Source organism: Acanthochromis polyacanthus, chromosome 16 (assembly GCF_021347895.1).
Source record: "Acanthochromis polyacanthus isolate Apoly-LR-REF ecotype Palm Island chromosome 16, KAUST_Apoly_ChrSc, whole genome shotgun sequence".
NCBI lineage: Eukaryota > Metazoa > Chordata > Actinopteri > Pomacentridae > Acanthochromis > Acanthochromis polyacanthus.
In genome coordinates, this window is record NC_067128.1 from 13,279,264 (window position 1) to 13,303,069 (window position 23,806).

Below are 23,806 nucleotides of genomic sequence, written 5' to 3' on the forward strand. Positions count from 1 at the left end.
CCCTACATCTATTTCTGCCGTAGCCAGTAGCATTGATCACTTCTGTTCCTATAACAAACAAAACTCTTATTTAAACGTCCAAGAGTTAAGTTAAACTGATTAATTTTGACATAATATGCAATGTGGTAATTAGTCAGCTGTTTGTCTATTAAAAATGATTTTTATTCAAACAAGCTTTTCATTTATTTATGTCCCAGTAAACATGTTAATGAGGTGTCTTTTTTGCTGTCAGAAAGAGTCACTATGGCTCATCTTGAACTAATACAAAAAGTGCAAAACATAGTAAAATGAATACAAATTAGGCTCCAATAGAGAAAGACATTATATTCCCCGAAATCAAAATGAAAACCGATGCCGACTTCAAACACAGCAAGACACATACGAGTTCTTCCCTTCTATAATTCTGTGAACTTCTACTTGATTAGTCGTTTCATGCTGTGGGAAAATATTACAAGCTCGTTCCAACTTTGGATGTTTTAGGTCAATTAGAGTTCTTCCCACTGATGATTCAAATCTACGACTCTGAAGTAGCAGCCCACGTTAAAATGGTTTTTAGGAGACGCAACAAAAACAAGCAAAATGAGACAAAATAAAACATTCAGAAAAAAAACAAACAACAAGCATGTGCACATCAACCACAGAGATGCAGAAGGGCTGCAAAAATACACAACATAATTGTCTCTTTCAAGTTAGGAGGGTTTGCTAAGTGTGTTCATCCTACAAAGAGAAAGAAATGTTCTCATTTTTATGATGCCTTTTCTGTACTACTGTAGTGGCAACAGTGTAGCCTTTTGAGGTTGAAAAATGCAAAACAATATAAAACCAAGAAACCAGATGTTAAATATATCATTTTAGGTGTGATAGTTGCCTGACTGCATGTGGTGCAAAGAGAGGAGAATCACATCTGCTTATAACTCCCTCTGTAAAACCAACAAAATGTTCGCGTCATCATTACAGTCCACGATTCCAAATCCGATTATACTGGGAGGATGATGAGTAAGAGAAAAGGAAGGAGAGACGTTGCTTTAAAGACATAAAGAGGAAGGGATGCGAGGGAGACGGCAATCTAGAAAATGAGGTTATGAAAAATAAAGAAGTAAAAGAGGGCGAGAGAGGGCCAATGAAACACGGAGTCCAGACCTCGGGCAGCAGCAGCCAATCAGACTAATTGAAAGACTGTTTCTCTTCCTGGTCTTGACGGAGCGGCGTTTGTGTGAGTGTGTCTGTGTGTGTGTGTAAGCCCTGACGCAGCAAACACTCCCTCCAGACTCATCCACTTTGCAAATGTAATTAAATCATTTTCAGAGGGAACACTGCAGCTCCTATTGTGCTCCATTAGGCCTGTATTAATACTGCAAGTGCAACACACACTTGCACACACACTCACACAATGAGTGATGGGTGTCTGGGGAGAGTCGGGCATTGAGTGATATTACATATTGAGTGAGTGAGTTGTTAGTGTAAATCACAGCTCACACTCAGTGTCCTGTGTGACCATATACATCTGTGTGTGTGTTCGTTGCAATGCTGCAGTGCTGACTGGTTCATTCCAAATGAGCCGTTTGTTTCTGGTCTGATTGATGGCTTAAAGTGCACAAAGAAAGAAAACAAACTTTCTCTCAGAGAGTTTAACAAATGATGGTCGCTCAGCTTAGAGATGCATCAGAAAGGAGAAGAGGAGCTTCTGTGAGGCAAATTGCAGCAGCATTTGGAAGTGATAAAACTTTATCTCAGCAAGAAAGTCCAATTTTCTCACATTGTCTAAGAGCAGCAGTGTACTTTTCTACACCTAACTGGTCAAACATATCAGTAACTAGCATTTGCCTTTTAATCTTCAAGAATTCCTTTCGAAAATGATGTCAAATTCATCTAAACTATCAAACAAAACCAACAGTGGAATTGCGCTTCATTTTATTTTTATTCAAATAAGTGTTTTTAATTTTCCAAGAAGTATAATTTTGCATTAACATTACTACAACAGTAAAAGGGTAAAATGCTGAAAAAAAAGACTGAGCTTCAAGTCAGAAAATCATTGAGAAAAGGATTTTTCTGTGTGTGTATTTTTGTCAAGGAACCACATTACCTCACTTTGCAAGGCAGGATCATCACAACACAGTTCATGAGGAGGTTCAAAAGTATGGAACATGGCTTCATCACGTACATTTACCTAACTGGTGAATTAAATTTCAGAGAATATCAACATTTATAATTTGCAAATTCACCACTTCAACACTTTACTTTCAAATTCAGAGTTTATTTTTCTAAAAACATTGCTCAACACCTGGACTCCTGACTTTTTATCTATTTTTATTATCTACAAGGACCCCAATACTCCCTCATACATTACAGGCAGATAAATCTAAAGAGGCATATCAGGACTGCTGGTAAATAAAGCTTTACTGCGTGTGTATGGTTTATAAGTTGTGCAGTAAAACAGAAATAAAATTGAAATCATCAGCCTTCCCCATAAAATGGAGTTACTCAGTTGTCATAATGTTACTCAATAATGGTTCTTTGGTAACTTCACAAACTCAGTATCTGAGGAAAACTGTGAGATGCAGTCAATTAGTTAAAAGCTGGTAAATGGAGCTTCATTCCCCATTTGTTAGTACAGTTTGGGTATCCACATCTAAGAGCTTACCGATTCATCCAAGTGAATCTGAGTGAATCAATTCTCTGTGACTGTTTTTTTTTTTTCAGACTTGATTCTTTTGATGTAGATCTTTGGTCTTTGCAGAGGTTTGGTGAATAAAGCTTTCTGTAACACACTCTTACAAATGAATCATACAGCAGAGCTATTATGTGTGTCTCTTTGTTGTCTCCACAGAATGAATCCCACAGATTTTTCTCACAGCCTCAGACAACAGACTCGTCTCTTTGCTTGTCTTGTTGAATCACAGTGATGCATTTGATACAATTGATTAAATATTCTTACAGAGACTGAAACATGTATTGGGATCAAAGGAGTCAGACTGGGCTGGTTTAAATCACAGTAATCAGATATATTCCAGTATGAATCTTCCACTCACAAGAATTAGCTACGGAGTTCCACAGGGTCTTTGTTAGACCAAATAATTTTCACTTCATACAGGTTTCCTTTGGAAATATGGCTGTACAATACAGCAAAAGGGGGACTAACACATGTTAGGCAGGTGGTCATAATGTGATCTGATCGGTGTAGTTACTCTGGATGGCACTACTTTGGCCTCCAACACCAGGTTATGTCATTTAACAAAGAAGTCTCTAGAAATGCCTCCTTTCAACTTCACTATATTACCGATATCCATATGTAATTTTGTAAAGTATGCATTACCACAGTGAAGGGGATATATTGTATGTGTTCACTCAAACAGTCCAGCATATTTATCACCATAGTGCAGTGCAATATGTCTAAAACATAATTAAGTGCAGTGGCAATAAAAAATCTGAGCTGATATGAATGCATTTCTGTCACGGAGGCTCCACTCTGTGCATTAAGAGGCAGGAGTAATAATCCTGCAGCTAAGAGCCACTGTTGCCTTGATTAGCCTCATAAAATGAGCAACAGCAGTGATTTACTGGTGACAGTAATGACTGTAGGCCTTTTAGATCTCAGCACTGCAAAATGCAGCTGCAAAAACAGAAATGGCAGAAGTCACGGCAAAATTAGTTTGTTTTTTTTTTTTTTCCACAGCTGAAAGTAAGGATGGAATCATTGAATAACCGATTAGCAGATGAGTAGAGAAATTTGTCAGTCAAGACCTATTGGGGGAAAATAAACAAATCAAAACCATATATTTTCACCTTGGCCGACAGTGTAGTAAGTATTTAGCTGCATATCATAAAGTGCATAAATGTGAAAAATCCTTTTGGAATTATGAATTCTGACTGAGTTTGGAAAAACCACAGTAACCTCCAGCTTTAACTCTATTGTCCTCATTAGTAAAGAGCATCAAACTGGGAGAATGTCTCGCTGGAGCTTTCACTTTTGGGTGGTTGAGCTGACAAAAGGCAGCACATCATAACAGCTGTAACAATTATTGTAAATTCCACAAGTAATTTGACAGTGGGCTGAAACTAAACTGGACTGTTACCACGTTCCTGTGCTGTCTGTGCTCAGTCAAAGATCATCCGTGACGGAACAATCTCCACTCTGTGACACTACAGTGTAATCTGCAAAGATCCAAAGCCCAATAAATCCGAAAGAGCGACACATTCACTAGTTCACGTTACCCACAGAACCACAGTCGTCTGTATCTAGATTATGTGCGTGTCTTGGAAACTGTGGTTCTACTCATGAATAATGCTGGTTGGTCTGTGGGTTGTAGTCACAGGTGCACCTCTTGTCACCAGTAATGATTCTCAATATGATGGGTAGGTCAGACACAGAATTTGACATTTATTTTCTGTGCAAGTTTGAAATCTCTCTAAAGTCTCTAAAATCTCAAACGTACACCTGTCGGTGGTCAGAACGGGACCACTGGGGAGCATTCCAAATGTAGCAGGAATGCTGGGAGTGCTGTGTTGCTGCACAAGGACAGGATTCGGCAAATTCAAAACAGGCATGCACCCTTCACAGTATAAGCCATTGGTAAAATGATGTTTAGAAGAAAACCAAATTTACAAACTTTATATTTTTGAAATCAGTACTTAGACCCAGTAGCTTCTAAAGAATATATTTTGTAGGCTTCAGCTGTTACTTCAATGTACCAGTCACATAATTCTATCTACACAATTTTATATCACACTATGCATTAGCAGTACTCAGTACAAACAATCTTGGCTTATGATTAGGACATCAAAAAACTTCCCTAGAAAATCACTCAGAGAGTGCAGTACTCTGCTAAGGTTGCTCGGTCGTACCATTTCCAACAGATACGTCACGGTAAGTCTGCAGCGGTCAATTTGTAGTAGAATCGCAATCATGTTATCGTCAGCAGGAAGATGATGTAGTGTTCACTTGTTGTCATAGTTACAGTGACGCCACACCACTCTCTCGCAATGATACAGAAATCTTTCACAAATCCGTAGATCCAGACTATATGCCGCATCACTTCCCAAATCTAATGAGGTGGTTCTTGTGTCATTTCTGACCTTTCCTGAAAATTTCATCCAAATCTGTTATTCTGTTTTTGAGTAATGTTGCTCACAGACAGACTAACAGAAGGAGAAACATATGGCAATTGTCACATAACTCCGTCGCATTCCTTGGCGGAGTAATTAGGATATTTATATGGACCAATCAATTGAAATTTCTCTATTTGTGCTTAATGGATGAATCATTTCACAAATTTTCTTTTTAATATTTAGATCACAATTTTTAAAATTTAAATACAGGTTTAATGAATTGATATATATATATATATATATATATATATATATATATATATATATATATATATATATATATATAAACTGTAGCCCTAAACTAAAACAAAATCAACTGTGAGGAAGAGGAAGTATGATCCGTGCTAGGACATATTTTGTACAAAAGCATGTGTGAGATGCAGTGTCATGTGTAATTCAGATTCAGGTTGAAATGACGTGAATGTGTGTGGGTATATGTGGGACCAGATGACTGTCCCAGCTAGACAAACACACCATGTTATTTGTATAAATGAGGCTTGCGCAGTCTTTTGTCCCCAGTTTCCATGGTAGGTAATTATTTAGCTTCTTTTGTATTTCATTCAGTAGAACCGTCCATTCACCTGTCAGCTTTGTGCATTACTATGAAACTCATTAAGTCACAGCAGAGAGGAGAAAAAAAGAGGCTACAAGGACAACAATACAAGCCAAAGACTGAGAAAATATGACAGAGGGCATGCAGAAATAGTTAAGATGGGGGAATGAAGTGACACAAGATGACAGAAAGGAAGACAGAAATGCAAAGAGAAAGATGTGATGTCACCGGAGGTTTTTAATTTCGACAGGAAATTAATGTTAAGAGTCATACAAGCACACACGCACGGCAGAACACGTTATCTTAAACAAACACGAGACGCTAAAAAAAGGAAAACATGATCTCAATTTCCAAGTAAATACTAATGCCAGTTGTTCCACAGTGAAAGAGTGACATACAAAGAATGCTTTAATAAATATTTTATATCCGACTGCAGCGTTATCAGAGGTCAAGAAAATGTATAAAAAACAAGAGAGATATTAAAAAACCAGAAAGAGAATGAGCATATTAATCATTAAAATACTTGCTACAGGCTTTTAAATGTCTTATTGGCCGGAATGTAAGATGATGTTTTCTAGAAATTAGTCTTGAAATTAAGACAGCAGTCTTGGTTCTGAAGAGGAGATAATTATACATTCACATAATGTTTCTGAGCAGAGAGACCAAAAGTCTTCTAAAGAGAGTGTTGCATTATGGGTTGTCTGTACCCTTGATGTTGCTAAGCTAGCGAGTTTTTAATTTTGTTTATTTGTATCAGGACAAACATAAAGCATAAACCAAGAAATTGCCCATCCTGAAATGGGCCTTAAAAACTGGTGGTTTAACTGCTACTGTTAGTTTTAAAGTACATAGAAGGGTTATCTAAATGGTTTCTTTGGGTTCTTAAAGTCGTTACATCTCGTTCAAATGGCTTCTTCAATTCCGAGCTGAAGCAGCTTCTTGCATGAGAGTTTCAAGAACCTGAACGAGTAGTCGAGTTGCTTTTTAACCGAGGTTCCTAAGATTATCATGACCTGGATGACTGTAGGGTTAGGGCTGACCCTGGATGACTGAGAATCTGCATAGAATACTAGAAGGGCATTTATAAAACGCAGTCCTCCATCAAGGCCAGCACTCCATTGTGCAATCTTTAAGAAAGTGATTTAGATCTGAACCAAAATCTGACTTGTTCCACCTCTGACAGCTAGTGACCAACAGACAAATGACACTAAAAACATACCTCAACTTTGGCGAATAGGATTAAGTCACTAAATCTCAGTGCAGTTGCATTGATAAAAAGCAGTTGTGTGTTACGTGAAAGGAGCATGTCAACAGCAGTTGACAGTAACAGTCATGACAATATTTTTTCTCTCTTTTTTATTGCTGAAATGAAAAATAGGCATGGACCTATTATCAACCCGGCCAATTACTGTGGCCAATGCTTGACATTTTTCAGATTATTGATATTGGTATTTTTATTGAGCAATTATTGACAGATTAAATGTGCTACTTAAGGTCTGATGCAGCCTCCTCTCTTTGGCCGTGGTCTCAGAAATGTGTATCAAGCAGAGACTGCAAAAACGAAATAAGAAACACAAGCTGTTGTCGCAAATCTGGAAATTTGCTACTCTCACAGTGACCAGAGCTACGCTAACGACAAGCAGCTAAGTTAAAAGGTAGCCACAAATTACCCTGAAACAGCATGGAAAACAATAAACAACAAAGCTTTAAGATATGGACCTTAGTTGGTAACAAAAATTATAGAACAGTGAGAGACTAAGACAACAGAGAAGAATTGCAGGAGTCAAACTCAGTCGATCCCACTTAAACAAAGGACAGTGTCCTTGTTTAATCTCTCCTATTGCTATTTTACATATTCAGTTATTGTCACACTTATTAACGAATAAGTCCAGTTATGAATAACAGGTTCCCTGATATTACTGTGTAAAGCACTTTGTATTGCAATTTCTTGTATAAAAAGTGCTATATAAATAAAGTTTGATTTGATGATATTACACGCTGGTAAAACATTACATTTAAAGTATAATGGTTCCAAATATCAGTTTTCTTGATTATCAATAAATGGAAAAGTGACCCAACTGACTCAAATTTGTCATGGTTTTGTGAGCCGTTGCAGCTCTTAAAAAAAGAAAAAAGACACATAAGGGACATTACAGAACACACAATCTACATCATAAACGGACATAAAAAACAACAAGCACAAGAAAATACAGCCACAGAGGCAGTGATACAACAAAAGCATCATAATATATAAAACCGCAGAGCATGGCCACATGACTGATCCTTCCATAAATCAAACTCAGGAGTTCTCAGGACAAAAAGGGCTGTTTGGCCTATTGAGGATTTGCATAAGCACATCAGACAGTACAGATCAGACATCTTACAGTTGTCACTGGCCCTTCATCATATTAATGAGCCAGAAACCATGCAAGGAACCAGGAGTTCACTAAATACCTCAGGGGCCTGATTGTTTAGGCTTTTAAAGATGAACATAAGAAGCAGTGGCAGTGCTGTGATTGTACTGCCATCCTGTTCAAAATGTGCAGTGCTTTAAACAGTATTTGCAGCACTAAATGGCTTTTAATGAGTCTGCGTAAGTTTGCCTACCTAACATACTGTATACCCGAGATATTTTCCCTCCGAGTCCTGCTAAGTGCATTGTCTATTAATCTTTGGATTTAAATCATTAGCCTGTGTTAGGGGCCGAGCCCTGGGAGAAAGGCAAACTTTGACTGTTTTCTTAATCTTAAGAGAAAGACACGAGTTTTTTTTTTAAAACAATACTGCTATGGATTGTCAGTTTAATGAGATACATGTACGACTGTATCATCAGCATATATCTAAACCTGATCCATGGGATTTGGAGTCTGTGTATTGGGAGTTTTTCAGAGTTCTTAAAGTTGGTCATCAAGTTTAACTGGCAGGAGTTTCTAAAAGCTCTGGTCCAACCTGAGATCACCAAGACTACGACTAAACCGACAGGAGGGTTAAAGGGATGGAGGCGGTGAGCGGAAACACAGGATGAAATAGGACTGAACGAACTCTGTGTGCACATGTGAATATATATATAATAGAGAAGTGTGTGCGCCGATGTATTTACATATGAGTGTACCACATGTGCATTCATGTGTTCTTTGTGTGTGCAAGTGGATTAGATTAGTGTTTGTACGTGTTTCAATCAGCGTCTGAGCACACAGGAAGGCCTATAGAAGCAGGTGTGTTTGCAGAGCAGAAGGTGTAACGAGCTGAAGACAGCAACAGCGCTAAGATATAACATTTAACACTCTGGATGACTGACAACTGCTGGATGTTTTCAACGTGGTTTAGCAGTGTTCAGATACAATTGCACAAGTAGTTTTGACTAAAAAATGTCAATTTGTGTTTAAAAAATACCACCTCTACTCCTGTTGTTGCTAAGGGTCCAAAGAATAGTTAAACATTCTGATGAGTACATATATTTGATTTATCAAACTTGAAGACTTAGATAAGAGTCATGTATGAATGTTACCTATGAAGCTATAGCCAGCAGCAGGGTAACTTAGCTTACCAGTAAGACTGAAAAAAAAAAGTTATCTTTACACTGTATTTTTAGTGCAGATTCCACTTGAAGATACAGTGCCTTGCGAAAGTATTCGGCCCCCTTGAACTTTTCAACCTTTCGCCACATTTTAGGCTTCAAACATAAAGATATAAAATTCTAATTTTTTGTCAAGAATCAACAACAAGTGGGACACAATCGTGAAGTGGAATGAAATTTATTGGATATTTTAAACTTTAACAAATAAAAACCTGAAAAGTGGGGCGTGCAGTATTATTCGGCCCCCTTGCATTAATACTTTGTAGCGCCACCTTTTGCTGCAATTACAGCTGCAAGTCGCTTGGGGTATGTCTCTATCAGTTTTGCACATCGAGAGACTGAAATTCTTGTCCATTCTTCCTTGCAAAACAGCTGGAGCTCAGTGAGGTTGGATGGAGAGCGTTTGTGAACAGCAGTCTTCAGCTCTGCCCACAGATTCTCCATTGGATTCAGGTCTGGACTTTGACTTGGCCATTCTAACACCTGGATACGTTTATTTGTGAACCATTCCATTGTAGATTTGGCTTTATGTTTTGGATCATTGTCCTGTTGGAAGATAAATCTCCGTCCCAGTCTCAGGTCTTTTGCAGACTCCAACAGGTTTTCTTCCAGAATGGTCCTGTATTTGGCTCCATTCATCTTCCCATCAATTTTAACCATCTTCCCTGTCCCTGCTGAAGAAAAGCAGGCCCAAACCATGAGGCTGCCACCACCATGTTTGACAGTGGGGATGGTGTGTTCAGGGTGATGAGCTGTGTTGCTTTTATGCCAAACGTATCGTTTTGCATTGTGGCCAAAAAGTTCCATTTTGGTTTCATCTGACCAGAGCACCTTCTTCCACATGTTTGTGTCTCCCAGGTGGCCTGTGGCAAACTTCAAACCAGACTTTTTATGGATATCTTTGAGAAATGGCTTTCTTCTTGCCACTCTTCCATAAAGGCCAGATTTGTGCAGTGTATGACTGATTGTTGTCCTATGGACAGACTCTCCCACCTCAGCTGTAGATCTCTGCAGTTCATCCAGAGTGATCATGGGCCTCTTGGCTGCATCTCTGATCAGTCTTCTCCTTGTTCCAGGTGAAAGTTTAGAGGGACGGCCAGGTCTTGGTAGATTTGCAGTGGTCTGATACTCCTTCCATTTCAATATGATTGCTTGCACAGTGCTCCTTGAGATGTTTAAAGCTTGGGAAATCTTTTTGTATCCAAATCCGGCTTTAAACTTCTCCACAACAGTATCTCGGACCTGCCTGGTGTGTTCCTTGGTCTTCATGATGCTCTCTGCACTTTAAACAGAACCCTGAGACTATCACAGAGCAGGTGCATTTATACGGAGACTTGATTACACACAGGTGGATTCTATTTATCATCATCAGTCATTTAGGACAACATTGGATCATTCAGAGATCCTCACTGAACTTCTGGAGTGAGTTTGTTGCACTGAAAGTAAAGGGGCCGAATAATATTGCACACCCCACTTTTCAGGTTTTTATTTGTTAAAAAAGTATAAAATATCCAATAAATTTCGTTCCACTTCACGATTGTGTCCCACTTGTTGCTGATTCTTGACAAAAAATTAAAATTTTATATCTTTATGTTTGAAGCCTGAAAAGTGGCGAAAGGTTGAAAAGTTCAAGGGGGCTGAATACTTTCACAAGGCACTGTATAATGTGTTAGAAGTGTTGGTAAGTGTAAGCACTGCATGGAGCCAAGCTGTTTCCCCTGTTTCCAGTGTCTGTGGTAAGCTAACTGGCAGCATGCTGTAGTGTATTTGTCTTGGAAAGAAATCATATTAGTCGTAGCATAGAGCTGGATGTTTTAATGATGTTGGCATGGATGGTCATTTTCAAGTGGTTTTGACTTGTCTTCAACTGGTTTCAGACAGATTTTGGCCTTCATTTTTGCATGGTTTCAGATGTGTTTTAGTCTTGATTTTGGACAGGTTGTAGCTGAGCTGTGGACTAGTTTTGGTTTGAGTTTGGATGGGATTTCAACTGGTTTCACACTTGTTTTCACACTGATTTTACAATATTTTTGGACTTGGTTTGTCATCATTTTGAACTGGTTTTGGCGTTGATTATAGACTAGTTTTGAACTAGTTTCAGATTTGTTTTGGTTTTGATTTTTTCCTGGTTTTAAATTAGTTTTGATTTTGTGCTGGTTTTAGAAACAATAAATCTGTATCTAAACTATACAATCCTGCATCAAAAAATTTGCAAAGCATGCCCAAAAATGCCATCCATTTTATTTACACGATAAGCGATACAGATTTTTACAAGTGCTAACACAGTCAGCAAAGGTTAACTAGAAAAGCACACAGAGAGTGCAGACCTCCGCCACGGATGGAGGAAAACAGGAAAGCCATGCAGTAAAGGATCATGAGCTGGAATCGAACCTGCGTCTCTGACACAGTTCTGTTTATGAATCACCTTCTTAACCAGTTGAGCTACCTGGACACCTTGCTCCAATTTGTTGGACGACATACTAACCTATGATGTTTTTGTCATATTGTGGACCACATACTAAAACATACTAAAAAATTCAAAGTGATCAAAAATCCAGAATCCTTTCCGGATTGCCGCCAAAATTAAATTAGCTCTTCCTCTTACCATAGTGTACATCCCTTCAAAATTTCATGTGAATCTGCCCAGGCGTTTTTGAGTTATCTTGCTAACAGACAGACAGACAGACTGACAGACAGACGGACAAACAAACGTCGGGTGTCACATAACCTCCTTGGCGGAGGTAAAAAACTGCAATGCGGCTGCAGAGAGATGAGGATGAGGCTAATGGTGTACAAAGTAAAGAAATGCATCTCCCGTTAATGAGGTGATTAGAGCCTCCTTTTTTCACTTGTAATCAATGCTTACAGGGTTTAGACCTTTTTTAAAAAAAAAAAAAAAAAAAAGATACATAGACACAAAACTTCACATAGTATCACCATCAGGACATAACTTAAGAATAGGTGATCATTATCCTATACACTATGGGTTTGTATTGTTCAACACAAAACAAACACACATGACGTTGCTACGGACGCACACACACACACATGCACACAGCTAGTTGGTAATTTGTACCGCTTGCTACAACCACAATGTTTTAATACAAGATAACATCAGATGAAGTAAACCCACTGAAAGCCTGTTATCACAGCAGTAATGAATGGATTAAGGAATATTTCCAAGAATGGACAGTAAGTGAGTTATTAAAGGAGAAGAGTGAGTAGATTAAATTAAGGATACAGCATCTGTATGGTCCAGAAGAATACCTCAAGAGGATGGGGGTTTTCTGGCATTTCAGCTCCAGTTTATCTGGCTTTCCTTCTGATTTTGGAATACTGTAGTTTTAGGCTGATTTTGATCTGCTTTTCTGTCTTGTGCTTGGAAAGGTTTCAGTCATGATTTGGGACTGGTTTAAAGTTTGTTTTAGTCATGACTTTTGACTGGCCTCAGACTGGTTTTGGACTGATTTCATACTGGTTTTGGTCTAGAATCTGCACTGGTTTCAGACTGACTGAACTCCATGTTTTTGACTGTTATTTGTCTTAATTTTGGACTAGGTTTAGACTGATTGTGACATTACTGTTTTAGATGGGCTGTACTCTTGATTTTGGAATAGTTTTAGACAGGTTTTGGACTTATTTTGTTCTTGATTTCAGAATGGATTTGATCTTAATTTTGAATTGGTCTAACACTGCTTTTAACCTGACTGGTTTTACGCAGATTTTGGAATGGTTTTAGACTAATTATCGACTAATTAGGTCTGCTTTTAGACTAGTATTAGTCTTTATTTTGGATTGGTTGCTCTGGAATGGCTTTAGACTGGTTTTGGTCTCATACAATCATATCTTATTGTAATTATAATTATTACATTATAAACGGGTAAAAGTTTTGTTTGGCTTTTGAAATGCTTTTAGGCTGTTTTTGGACTTGTTTTAAAGTGGTGTTAGATAAGTTTCAGTCTTCATTTTGGACAGGTTTTATACCAGTTGTGGACTAGCTTTGGTCTTGATTTTGAGCTGGGTTGTTGGAGAACTTGCCACAATTCTTAGGTGGATTCAGTGTTTCATGTCCCCCAGAATGCCTCGGTGATGTTAAAGCTGCTGTGCGGAGTTTCCGTTTGTTTTCAATTTATTTATCATTTTTTAACAAAGCTTAAATGTGTTAGTCTAGTTCGATACTATAATATAAAGTTAGTATAACGCGATATGAAAATTTATTCCTGAGCTCCGCCTTCCTCTCACAGACCCCCATGTTATTCCAAAAAGCGCCGGTTGCTGCCGACCAATCAAGTTCGAGCTTCAGCTTTGTCATGCTGTCAATCAACGGTTACGCGCACAGCAAGCAAGCCCATGCAGAGGTGGGCGAGCTACGCACTACGCAACCGCGCGCACATTTGTTTTGCTTGTGGAGGAGAGAGCATCAGGGATCAGCAACTTCCAGAAAAGTTACCAATCCCACGGCTTGTCAGGCCAAGAGACTGCAGGACGTTTTTTGGCTCGGGGTGCTCGCGTCGCTCTCCGACCACGGCCTCCATAGCCCGCCTGACGGCTTCGTTTATATGCCGTGGTCGGGGTGCTCGCCTCGCTCCCCGACCACGGCCTCCATAGCCCGCCTGACGGCTTCGTTTAGATGCCCGACCTCTGGAGGAAGATGTTGGGGCGTCTGGGACATACTCTTCGTCAGAGGAGTCATGCAATTCTGAACTCTAGATAGAAATAAATAAACAATCTAACACGTATACACGTGTAAATGCACTAAGTTTGATAAACAACGTCATCGAGAGGGATACACAAGTGTCATCACATATTGAAACTTTACTCGTTAGTCCTAGCAGATTCATGTTATTTTGGTATTAGGACAAGTTAGACTCAATACAGCATTCTAACGTAATTCCTTTATTATTTACTAAATGTACTAAATGCAGAAGAGGGGAAAACAGCAAAACAGGCGAGATGCTGCAGCACTCCGGGCACTTCTCTCATGTACTGCGCGCGTGCACAAATAAAGGGGCGAAATCAGAGGGAGGGACGGTGGGACCAACAGTGTTTTGGGAGACGCTGCGATTCAAACTCCGGACAGCAGCTTTAAGATCAGGACTATGTGGGGTTCAGACCATCTACTGCAGGACAGTGGTTCTTCTGATCGATGAAGTAGCTCTTTATCAGTCTGGTTGAATGTTTGGGCACATTTTTTTTTTTTTTACACAGTACTGTATGTTGCGACATCTATAGATTTTTATACTATGTATCAGATGAAGTGTAGACTTAATTGAGGTATCTGTGGTTTGAGGTTAAAAATCCAGCTTTGCGTCTTGAGGTTTGATTCTAAGATCTTAGCCTAAAGTTTAGAAAGTATTGAACAGGTAACAGGTGTTACAGAGCATCTGCGTTCAGCAAACCTCCCTCACATAAATAAAGGATTTCAAGAATTTATTGCCATGAATGATTTCGATGCATTAGGTTTATGCCAGCAATCTTGCTACTTTGTTTACAGCCTCCAGGCATCTTCATGAAAACAAAAATGTTTAGTGCATTTCGCCTTCCTTTCTGTGCATTATTACTGCAAATGCTGAAGACAAGCTTCAGAGTTACAGTCAAAAGTGTGTGTGAGAGTGAGAGTGAGATTGTGTCAGGGCAGAATGTAATGTAATCAGTACTCTGCATGGAGTACTTGAGCCAATGAAAGCTGGGATCAATGAAACAATAAAACACAGGGGTTGACACAGAACCAGCATTTACTCCATTTATCTTTCAGTGTTCCTTCTTTTCCTTTGGTATTCCACTGATCATTTGACATATCTAAGAGCTGCCATATATTGCAGCATCACCTCTCTTAGCTGATCACCAGTCATTCTTTCATTTTTTCCTTTAGTGTCTCTTTAGTCACAATAAAAGCTGAATTGAGTCATGTACCAAATCAAAATAGATAGACGATGATGGGTTTATTTCGAATGCAACAACGTACATTATGACAGATTTTTTAAGATACTTGATACTAATACGCTTCTTATACCTTTAATATCTCTGGGTGGTGTTATAATTACAAGGAAGCCAAGTTAGACTGTACAGAAGAAACTGCATTTCAAGTCTAGTGATGTCAAAATTGATAACTTAACATTTCTAATGCTGCGAAGACTGAAAATAAATCCATGATGTTGAATAATTTTGTGTGCGATTGGTTTTTGATTATACTTTATTTTCTATGTGTATAATATGACTGATAAGGTATATAATTATCTAATGTGGTGCCTTGTGCACATAAGTGATTATTGTTGGTAGATTTGGTATCAGATCTGCTGTTTTCAACTGAAGCTCCACCTTTACAGAATATTAATTTCATTCACAGTTTTATTGTTTCTGCTGCACATTAACACTAAATATTCACTGTCGTTCAGCACGCAACTTTATGATGCAGGTTTCTTCTTTGTCAGTCATAAAGACAAGATTTCCAAACAGACTGGATGTACCTTCCTGTAGCAATTTTCCCACGCAGTGACAAATTAGTTGTAAAATGATATTATAATGAAGCCAATAACAGTGCTAAATCTCTCACTAAGTGGTGATCTTTTCATTTTTCTGTGCGATATTTCGCTGTTCAGGTGGTAATAGCTTAATAGAGTTTTTCCTCTCTGCTCTTCTAAAGCTCTCCAGGGTTCTGACAGACAAATCTAATCTGACTGTCAGAAACAAGTTTACTTTCTTTATGTAGTAAAAATGAATACCCTCGGATTGATCACAGATAGATGGGGAAATTATAAAATTGTCCCTGATCTGTCTGCTGAGTAAACACCAATCTTTGCTCCACCAAGGAACGCGGCGGAGTTGTGAGACGATCGGCGTATGTCTGTGAATCTGTGTCTGTCTGTCCGTGTGCAACACCACTCAAAAACGGAACAACGGATTCGGATGAAATTTTCAGGGAAGGTCAGAAATGACACAAGGACCACCTCTTTAGATTTTGGCAGTGATGTGGCTCATAATCTGGATCCACGGATTTGGATCTCCCATTGGGAGATATAGCGGCAGGCACAGCGTCACCGTAACTATGACAACAAGTGAATGCTTTGTCAGTTGCCTGCCAATGATCACATGATTGCCACCCTATCACAAATTGACCGTGATTTATGCATTGGAAATCATACAAGAAACAACAAATTAAATTCGAGTGTTTTTTAATTCCCACCACCCCCTACATATTTAGATCACGCAATGTAGCAAACTCCAGGTAGAAAATGGTGAAGCTACTGATGCTTCACAAAGCCTTTATGTTCAGCATTCAGCCTTATTTTGAACACAAATTCACCTTTCTGTCCTTCACCAGTTTCTTCATTCCAGCTAGGTGCTTAGAAGTTTATATGCATCCTTTGTGTTAGACAGCAACAGCATGGAACCGTTTTCCTCTTTACGTGAATTTTTGGACTTTTCGGCAGCGTCTTCGTCATGTTAAGAAACTGCTTTTTATATAAACACTTACTGAGAAATGATTATAAAACATCCAGAATCACAATTTGTCAAATCAGTTATCCAAAAACATTCAGTTTCTAATGTCCGTTTTTTTTTCAACTGCTCCATGACTGAAATGACTAACAGACTGTTAAATAACTCTAGATTAATTTTCTGATGATGATTAATTGATTATTCAGTTGGTATAGGCCGGTATAGTATCTATAGATTCCTTTATTCATCATTTGAACCATTGAAACTGACAGACAGGCAGAGAAGTCGATTCATCAGCAGTTCATCAGAGCAGATTTTATGTTAAACCTTAGGCTGCAGAAACTCATGAATACTACCACCCAAGTAGATAGAGAGAAAAGAGACAGAGAAAGCGGTGACACGATTAAGAAGCAGGATATTCTCGTAAGAAACACAGAGGCGGTCTACCTTGAAATTACAGATTTTATTAACTTGGTCTCTGCAGCTCAATAAAGGAACGACTCATCTTGTCTCCATCTTGTTTTTGTCCCTCTCTCTCTCCATCTCACACACCAGTTAACTTTAGCACACGTTATCACTCACTGTCCTTACTCATTACTTCTTGGAGGATGACACCATCCATGCACTTTGGTGGGTAATTGAAAGAAAAGGAGCAGCAATACCACTCCATCCATACGCTTCAGTTTTTTAACCTCTGGAAAAGTTTCTTTTAAAGAGTCAAAGTTGAATATGAGATCACACCTATGAAGCCACATTCAGACTAGACATATTTCTGCAGAGGATGTGGGGAGAGTTCAATGTTATCAGTGATGGTGTATAATTCTTGCCTGGTGCACTAATGTGGGTAATTTCACACCCTAAGTCCAGACATACTTGCAGTAGCTATGGCTTACTGCTTTAAAGTGAATTCACTGGTGCTTGTGCAGTTTAAATACCATCTACTGTCCTGTCTCCATGTTTTAAACCAGATCGTTGATTTGCATTTTTCCAGAAGAGCTGCTTTTCCTTCAACTGTATTATTAGTTCAGTGTGCATTTTAAATTGCATCTGAAAATGACAGAAGTCAGAATTAACTGAGCTACTCTCCATACACGTTAAAACCAGTATGCAGGCATATAAGTGAAGCAATATGGCGACTAAACAATTCAAAAACCTTCAGAAGAGTGAAACCCTGCAGAAATTCATTAAACGCCTGTAGTGTCAGCTACAGATAGGTATTGCTGTCCCTTTTAGTACGACAGTCAGGGGAGAGGGTCAAATTCAGTGGAAAAACTTGTGAAGTTTGTTTTCACTTTGCTTTGCAAAGTTGGATCCACCTCATCACACCACAGACACAGCAGACACAGCTACTTGCTAAATATTAGGCCTGCAGTGGACGACCTAATCAAACTGTTCTTTGCAATCAGATTTGGCAGTAAGAAAATACTTGTGATTTTATCCGAGAATCACCACATTATCGTGAGCATCTGGACCTTGAAGAGACATTGCCATGCTGTTCCCTTTAAAATCAATAGCGGCTAATGCCAGACTGAATGTGAACGGCTGTGTGACAGGTGATAAATACCACGTATTATCAGCAGGGTGCGCTGCAGCAGCACCGCAGCTCAGTTCCGAACTGCTAAAGCCATAAGGTTCCACCAAACACAACGTTTGAGTTTGATACGGGTACAAATGACGAAGGTTTGAATTAGCTCAGCAGGGGTTTTGTCTCAGCCACAGCTTGTCTTTCCCTTCCAGTGTTTACTCTATATTTCTTTGTGCAAATACATTAAATTTCAACTTGTGCAGCCCGTTTCATTTCTATGGATCATTAATACGAAATGAGTTCGACACATTTGCATTTTGTGTCCTGATGTTTTACGGCGACATTCACCAACAGGCCGAAGTCCATTTTAAAATCTTAAATTTAGCAAAGTTCACACAAACTGATTCATAAAATAAATAATTGTTTTTAAAAACACATGAAAAGAGGCAGAGCTGATCTTACCTGACAGTGAAGTCATACGAGCAGGACGCCAATATCGTCTTACTGAACGGAGAGAACTGCAGGAGGAATAAAAGCAATTCAAAATGAGGAAAATGATACCCGATATATGGTTAAATGTTTCCAAATTTCAAGTAATTTTATCAGTGTAAATCATAAAGAAATAAGAAAAAAGAAACAGAGAATATCACGTTAACTTTAAATTGAAGGTGTTAATCCCAAGAAAATCTGCTTTCTCTGACAGTTCAAGTCGTATTGATCCTCTAATATAAATACAGACACTTTTGTCTTTTTGTGTTTTGATTGTGTTTTTGTACTTTTGGATTTGACTGTATGTGTGTCTTTGTGTATAATTTAATAACTTAAATTAGGGAAAAAAAAACACAAGTGTAAGAACCCCTCAGTGTTTCCCTCAACAAAGATTTATGTACGTAGCTATTACGAGATAAATATGCTAAAATTATATTTTACAATGATAAAAATGTGTAACTGTCCGTATCTAATATCTAAGAATAACTACCCGTGTGTGGTCGTATAAAAGGGAAGCAAACAAAACAGTGCAGAGAAAGATTTGTAACTGACAGGACACAGCTGTCGTCCTTCACAAAGCAGAGGACTTGCAGTTCTGTTTACAGCTTGTTCTGTTAAACAGAAAAATGACATTTCTTTTAGATCCTCGGGGACCTGCTGAATAATACATTTTCATCTGTCTGAGCTTTTTTGATGTTGTACTGGAGTCCCCTGTTGAGCTGGAGTTTGTCCCTCTTCTTCTAAAAAATGCGTGAATGCTTAAAAAAAAAAAAAAACGTGACTTTTTCCCATCAAAGTAAAAAATGGCTTCAGGCAGGTCGAGCAGAGTTTGCAGCTTTTTTTCCGCTCAGCAGTTACACAACTGTGCAGAGACAGAGATCCTGAAAGAGTCCACAGAGAGCCATTTCACCGACCGTCGGCTAAGCGCTCTCAAATTATTCGCTCTTTTGTTCCCTCTCTCTGCTTCTGACAGTTTCACCTTTCTTATCAGGAGTCTCTTCCTCATTTAGCACCTTTCTCTCAACTGCTGCTTTTTTTTCTGTCCTTCATTTCAATTCATAGCTGCTTTATTGCCAAAGTCAATTGTTGACGAAGCAAAAACAACAAATATAACAACTCAGCAGACGTGAATACGCAGCACAAACTTATCAAGTTGCATAGCTGCATTTTCTGATAACCACTGGAACAGCAGCTTCAACACAGATTTTATTTTCTGTATATTTCCTCTAAGTTGTAAAGCCCTCTTCTGTATCCCTTTCTGATCTAAAAACTTTTAAAGTATTATAATTGAATAAACATAGAAAAACTTTTTTTTTAAAATTTGATCTGCAGAAGGATTTTATCTTTGATCATTAGCCGGATTAACATTGGATATTTGAGGCTAGAACTAGGTTTTTAAACAGCTCAAATTCAGTTTTGTCTCCTTAAATATGCGACATACAGCCATTTTTTGTGCATGTAAAAAGTCTGTACAGTCACACAGCCCAAAGTCCACACCAAAAGGAGTCATCTCTCCCACAGAAAACTCATCGCCTCATCTTAATTCCATACTATTGAGTTACTTTAGTTACTTGTCTACATCACCATGTAAGAGATTTGCATAATGTCATCCTAGCAGCTACTTTAGCACAGCCTCAGCTCAAACAAAGAACAGGCTCCTCACAGTCCACCATTATTTCCTAATTGGAGATGTTTCTGCAAATGCTGCATCCCTATAGATCTACAGTACTTAACCAGCTCCCTCGTTTTCATCGAATCAGATGATCAATCAGGCCAGATTGGGCTTTTCACCAAGGCACTGTATCTTACACCACACCTTCAGTGTGTAACGCTGCTTTACTGTAAATTTAAAGTCTACCAGCCACATCTGGGATAGCCCAGGTGAGATCAGTAAGATAGTATCAGGGTCTCCTGCAATGCCATCATTGACAGAGATGCTAGGTAGTGAGAGAATGTACAAAAATAGTCTTCACATCTCATAAACTTGGGTTCCCTTTACTTGTCCTGCCTGGTCACATCTTTTTACAGCTTTGTTTATCATTCCTGTTGGCTAAGATAAACTCTCAGCACCAACTTCAAAACCAACATCAGTAACGTTATTCCACATCAGTCTAACAATCTTTAAATTCAGTTCATTCAAATTATCTAAGCCAATTTAGTGAGAATATTCTAATTTGGAGGTGAAAAGTAGATCAAAATCATTCACTGTGCAGGAAAACTACATAACTACAGTAAGCACAGCAGGTCAAAGTTGTTTGTTGGACGGGTTTACACTCTTCACTGTGAGATCAAAGTTAACCAGTCATGCAGGTTAAGAACTGGTTAAGGAAATACTAAACAATAAAGTCAATAGTTTGCTCTGCTGTGTGCCTTTGATATACTGAAAATTCAAGATTTTTAATATCCACAAACACTTTCACCCAGTTTTGTTTAAAATCACAATGAGCTGGGCCTTTCAAACTCATCTGACAGCTGGACAGAGTCTCAGCTCGTTCCTGTTTATCAGTTTATTTTTATCTCTTTTCTGTCAGGCTGCTGGTCACCTCATTTCTGCTTTTTCCAGTCAATCAATACAAGCCGACAGATTTGCAAACGCTGACAAACAGTTTTGGAGTGAGTCCTCTCCATCGATTGGTGACACCTGTCCTGAAAAACTGCGTCTGAGCTGCTGGATAGTTTAGTCTCTGTTTGCAGTTGTGTGTTTGTGTTCTCATGTTGTGGGTACATGAATCAGCTTATTTGGAAAACACCTCTCTTTTGGGGACAAGTCTCCAAAATGTAACCTAATGAATTTTATGCTTGAGGGTCAGTTTAGCCACGTTGTAGCTGAGGTTATGTTTAGTCTCTAAGAAATGTAATATCCTGTGAATGTGGGGATGTGTTTGTGTGTGTAAATCTGTGTGTATTCATGACGTCTGTATGTGTGTGAAGTGACGCGTGTGGTGACTAATCTGAGTTGTGTTTGGGGACTCCTCCGCAGCTGTCTGTTCTCAGCGTCCGTGTGTGCGTGTGTGTTCCTATTAGGTCCATTTAAGTGGGTGTTTTGATGCTGTCAGACCTCACGCTGCACCTCTGCCAACACACACATGCACACACACAGGCTGCTAGTGCTGAGAACACGTTGTTACAAGACATATGGCAAAGCATGTGGTAGGGAACAGAAACCAGGCTGCATGTACTTGTGTGTCTATCGTTTGGGATATTAATTAAAGTTTTAGACCTTTCATTTCAGGACATTTCTGGACCTTTTAGTCTGGTCCTGACTTGGGTCAGACTTACAAAGGGCAGTTTAAAGGTTCAGACTTGGTTTCAAGTCAGAATCAGGTTTATGTTTGGTTGTGGAGCAAAGCGAGGTGTTCTGTCACTGAGGGTCCTCAAAGACAGAGGTGAAGATATGTGTGTATACCTTGACTCTACGGATGGCGTAGGTGTGTCCAGGCATTTGATTGACAGGCTGTCGGACGTTCCTCAGGTCCCACACACACACTGTGCTGTCTACAGAGCCTGTGGCCACAACATTCTGAAGACAGACAATAATTCACCATTACAGACTTATAACCGTTCACGTAAATGCAGTTATATGTTCATAACTGCTTGTGAAAATGTGTCTAATATTGAATAAAGGTGCTGAAACTCATTTAAAATAAAGACATTTCTCTATATCCAGATATAATGTATCAAACAGAGCTTGTGAAATGTATTTTTATTTAAGAAAACTGTGTTTAACTGCATTTTAAATCATACGACTCATGGTTAAAAGTTTTTTTTACTCTAAATCATTTCCAAATTCTTGCAGTTTTATCAAGAATTAATAAAATCAAACCAAATCCAAGCATAATTTTTAATTTTTTTCTGTTTTTTTTAGGTATAAATTGTTTTTTAGAGCCCAACCAACAATGGATTTTTACCATTTTTTACAAAGTAGAAAATTTCAATATCAATATATTCTTAACAGATATTTTATTATATTCTTTCACTGTAGTCTTTATTTTATACACAACTATTCAAAAGTTTGGGGTCACCCAGGCAATTTCCAGTTTTCCATGAAAACTCATTTTAATTCATGTGCTAACATAATTACACAAGGGTTTTCTAATCATCAAAGAGTCTTTCAACAGGATTAGCTAGCGCAATGAACCATGAGAAACACAGGAGTGATGGTTGCAGGAAATGTTCCTCTGTATCCCCATGTAGATGTATGGACTCCAGCCCCCCTGCAACCCTAATGAGGATTAAGTGGTGTATAGGAAATGAATGGATCTTTTTCTGCATTATGTTCTTTAAAAAAAAAAAAAAAAAAACAACTTAATTTAGCATATCAAATAAAGCTTAAAATCTAAATAAATAAAGTTGAAAATTCTGCTAACTAGACTGTAGCTTCAATTAAAACAAGACAGCATAAATTCAATTTAAATATGAGTATTCTTGCTGAAATAAATTTTCAACTGACAAAACTGCCTAAACAAATTTTCAGTTATGTGCTCCTCCTATAGATTTATTACTGCTTAAACTGCTCTTAGTTCCACTTGATTTGTTGAGGGTAACACCACAATAAATACAGCTGAAGTTTGGCAGGTACCTGGTCATATTTGCACCAATCACAGCTGAGGATCTCAGCCTTGTGTGCCGGGATGGCCAATCGACACACTGCGCCTTTCACATCCCAAACTCTGAGTGTCCCGTCACCTGAGAGCAGAAACAGCAGAGGTTTACCCAGCATGCCCAGCACATGCACATCTTATACGGGTGGCCTGTGAGCAGCTGCATTGCCCTGCTCACTGGCACTTTAACTGCCAAATAAGACTGATTAACAGAGCATCAAACTGCAGAGGTGTTCTTCCACTAGGAGATTCTGTTCAGCTTGACCACATTTTGGATTGGATCCTACTTGGATTTTAAAAATGAGAAAAAAATGTAACACTTCAAGAGGTTGAGAGGAGATAAAGAGTGTGTGACTGATGGGTAAAATATATTAATGTGGGTTTCACATATATGGGGGGGGGGGGGGGGGGGGGGGGGGGGGAGAGCCTTTAGTGATGACAAACATCTTCTCCTTGAATTAATGGGGTCTCAGGAAAACACTTCCAAACAGGAGGACTATTAAAGTGTCCTATTCTCA

The 23,806-nt window shown here is 38.7% G+C and overlaps 1 protein-coding gene across 1 annotated transcript in view; it reads right to left on the minus strand.

Moving 5' to 3' along the window:
- The window catches only part of pex7 (peroxisomal biogenesis factor 7), a 76,319-nt gene that overhangs the window by 18,937 nt on the left and 33,576 nt on the right, over positions 1-23,806 (minus strand). The window contains exons 7-9 of the mRNA XM_022206565.2: positions 23,267-23,373; positions 22,094-22,207; positions 18,661-18,716 (exon numbers count right to left, since the gene is read on the minus strand). Coding sequence (XP_022062257.2) covers positions 18,661-18,716; positions 22,094-22,207; positions 23,267-23,373 — 277 coding nt within the window. The remainder of the gene's footprint in view (positions 1-18,660; positions 18,717-22,093; positions 22,208-23,266; positions 23,374-23,806) is intronic.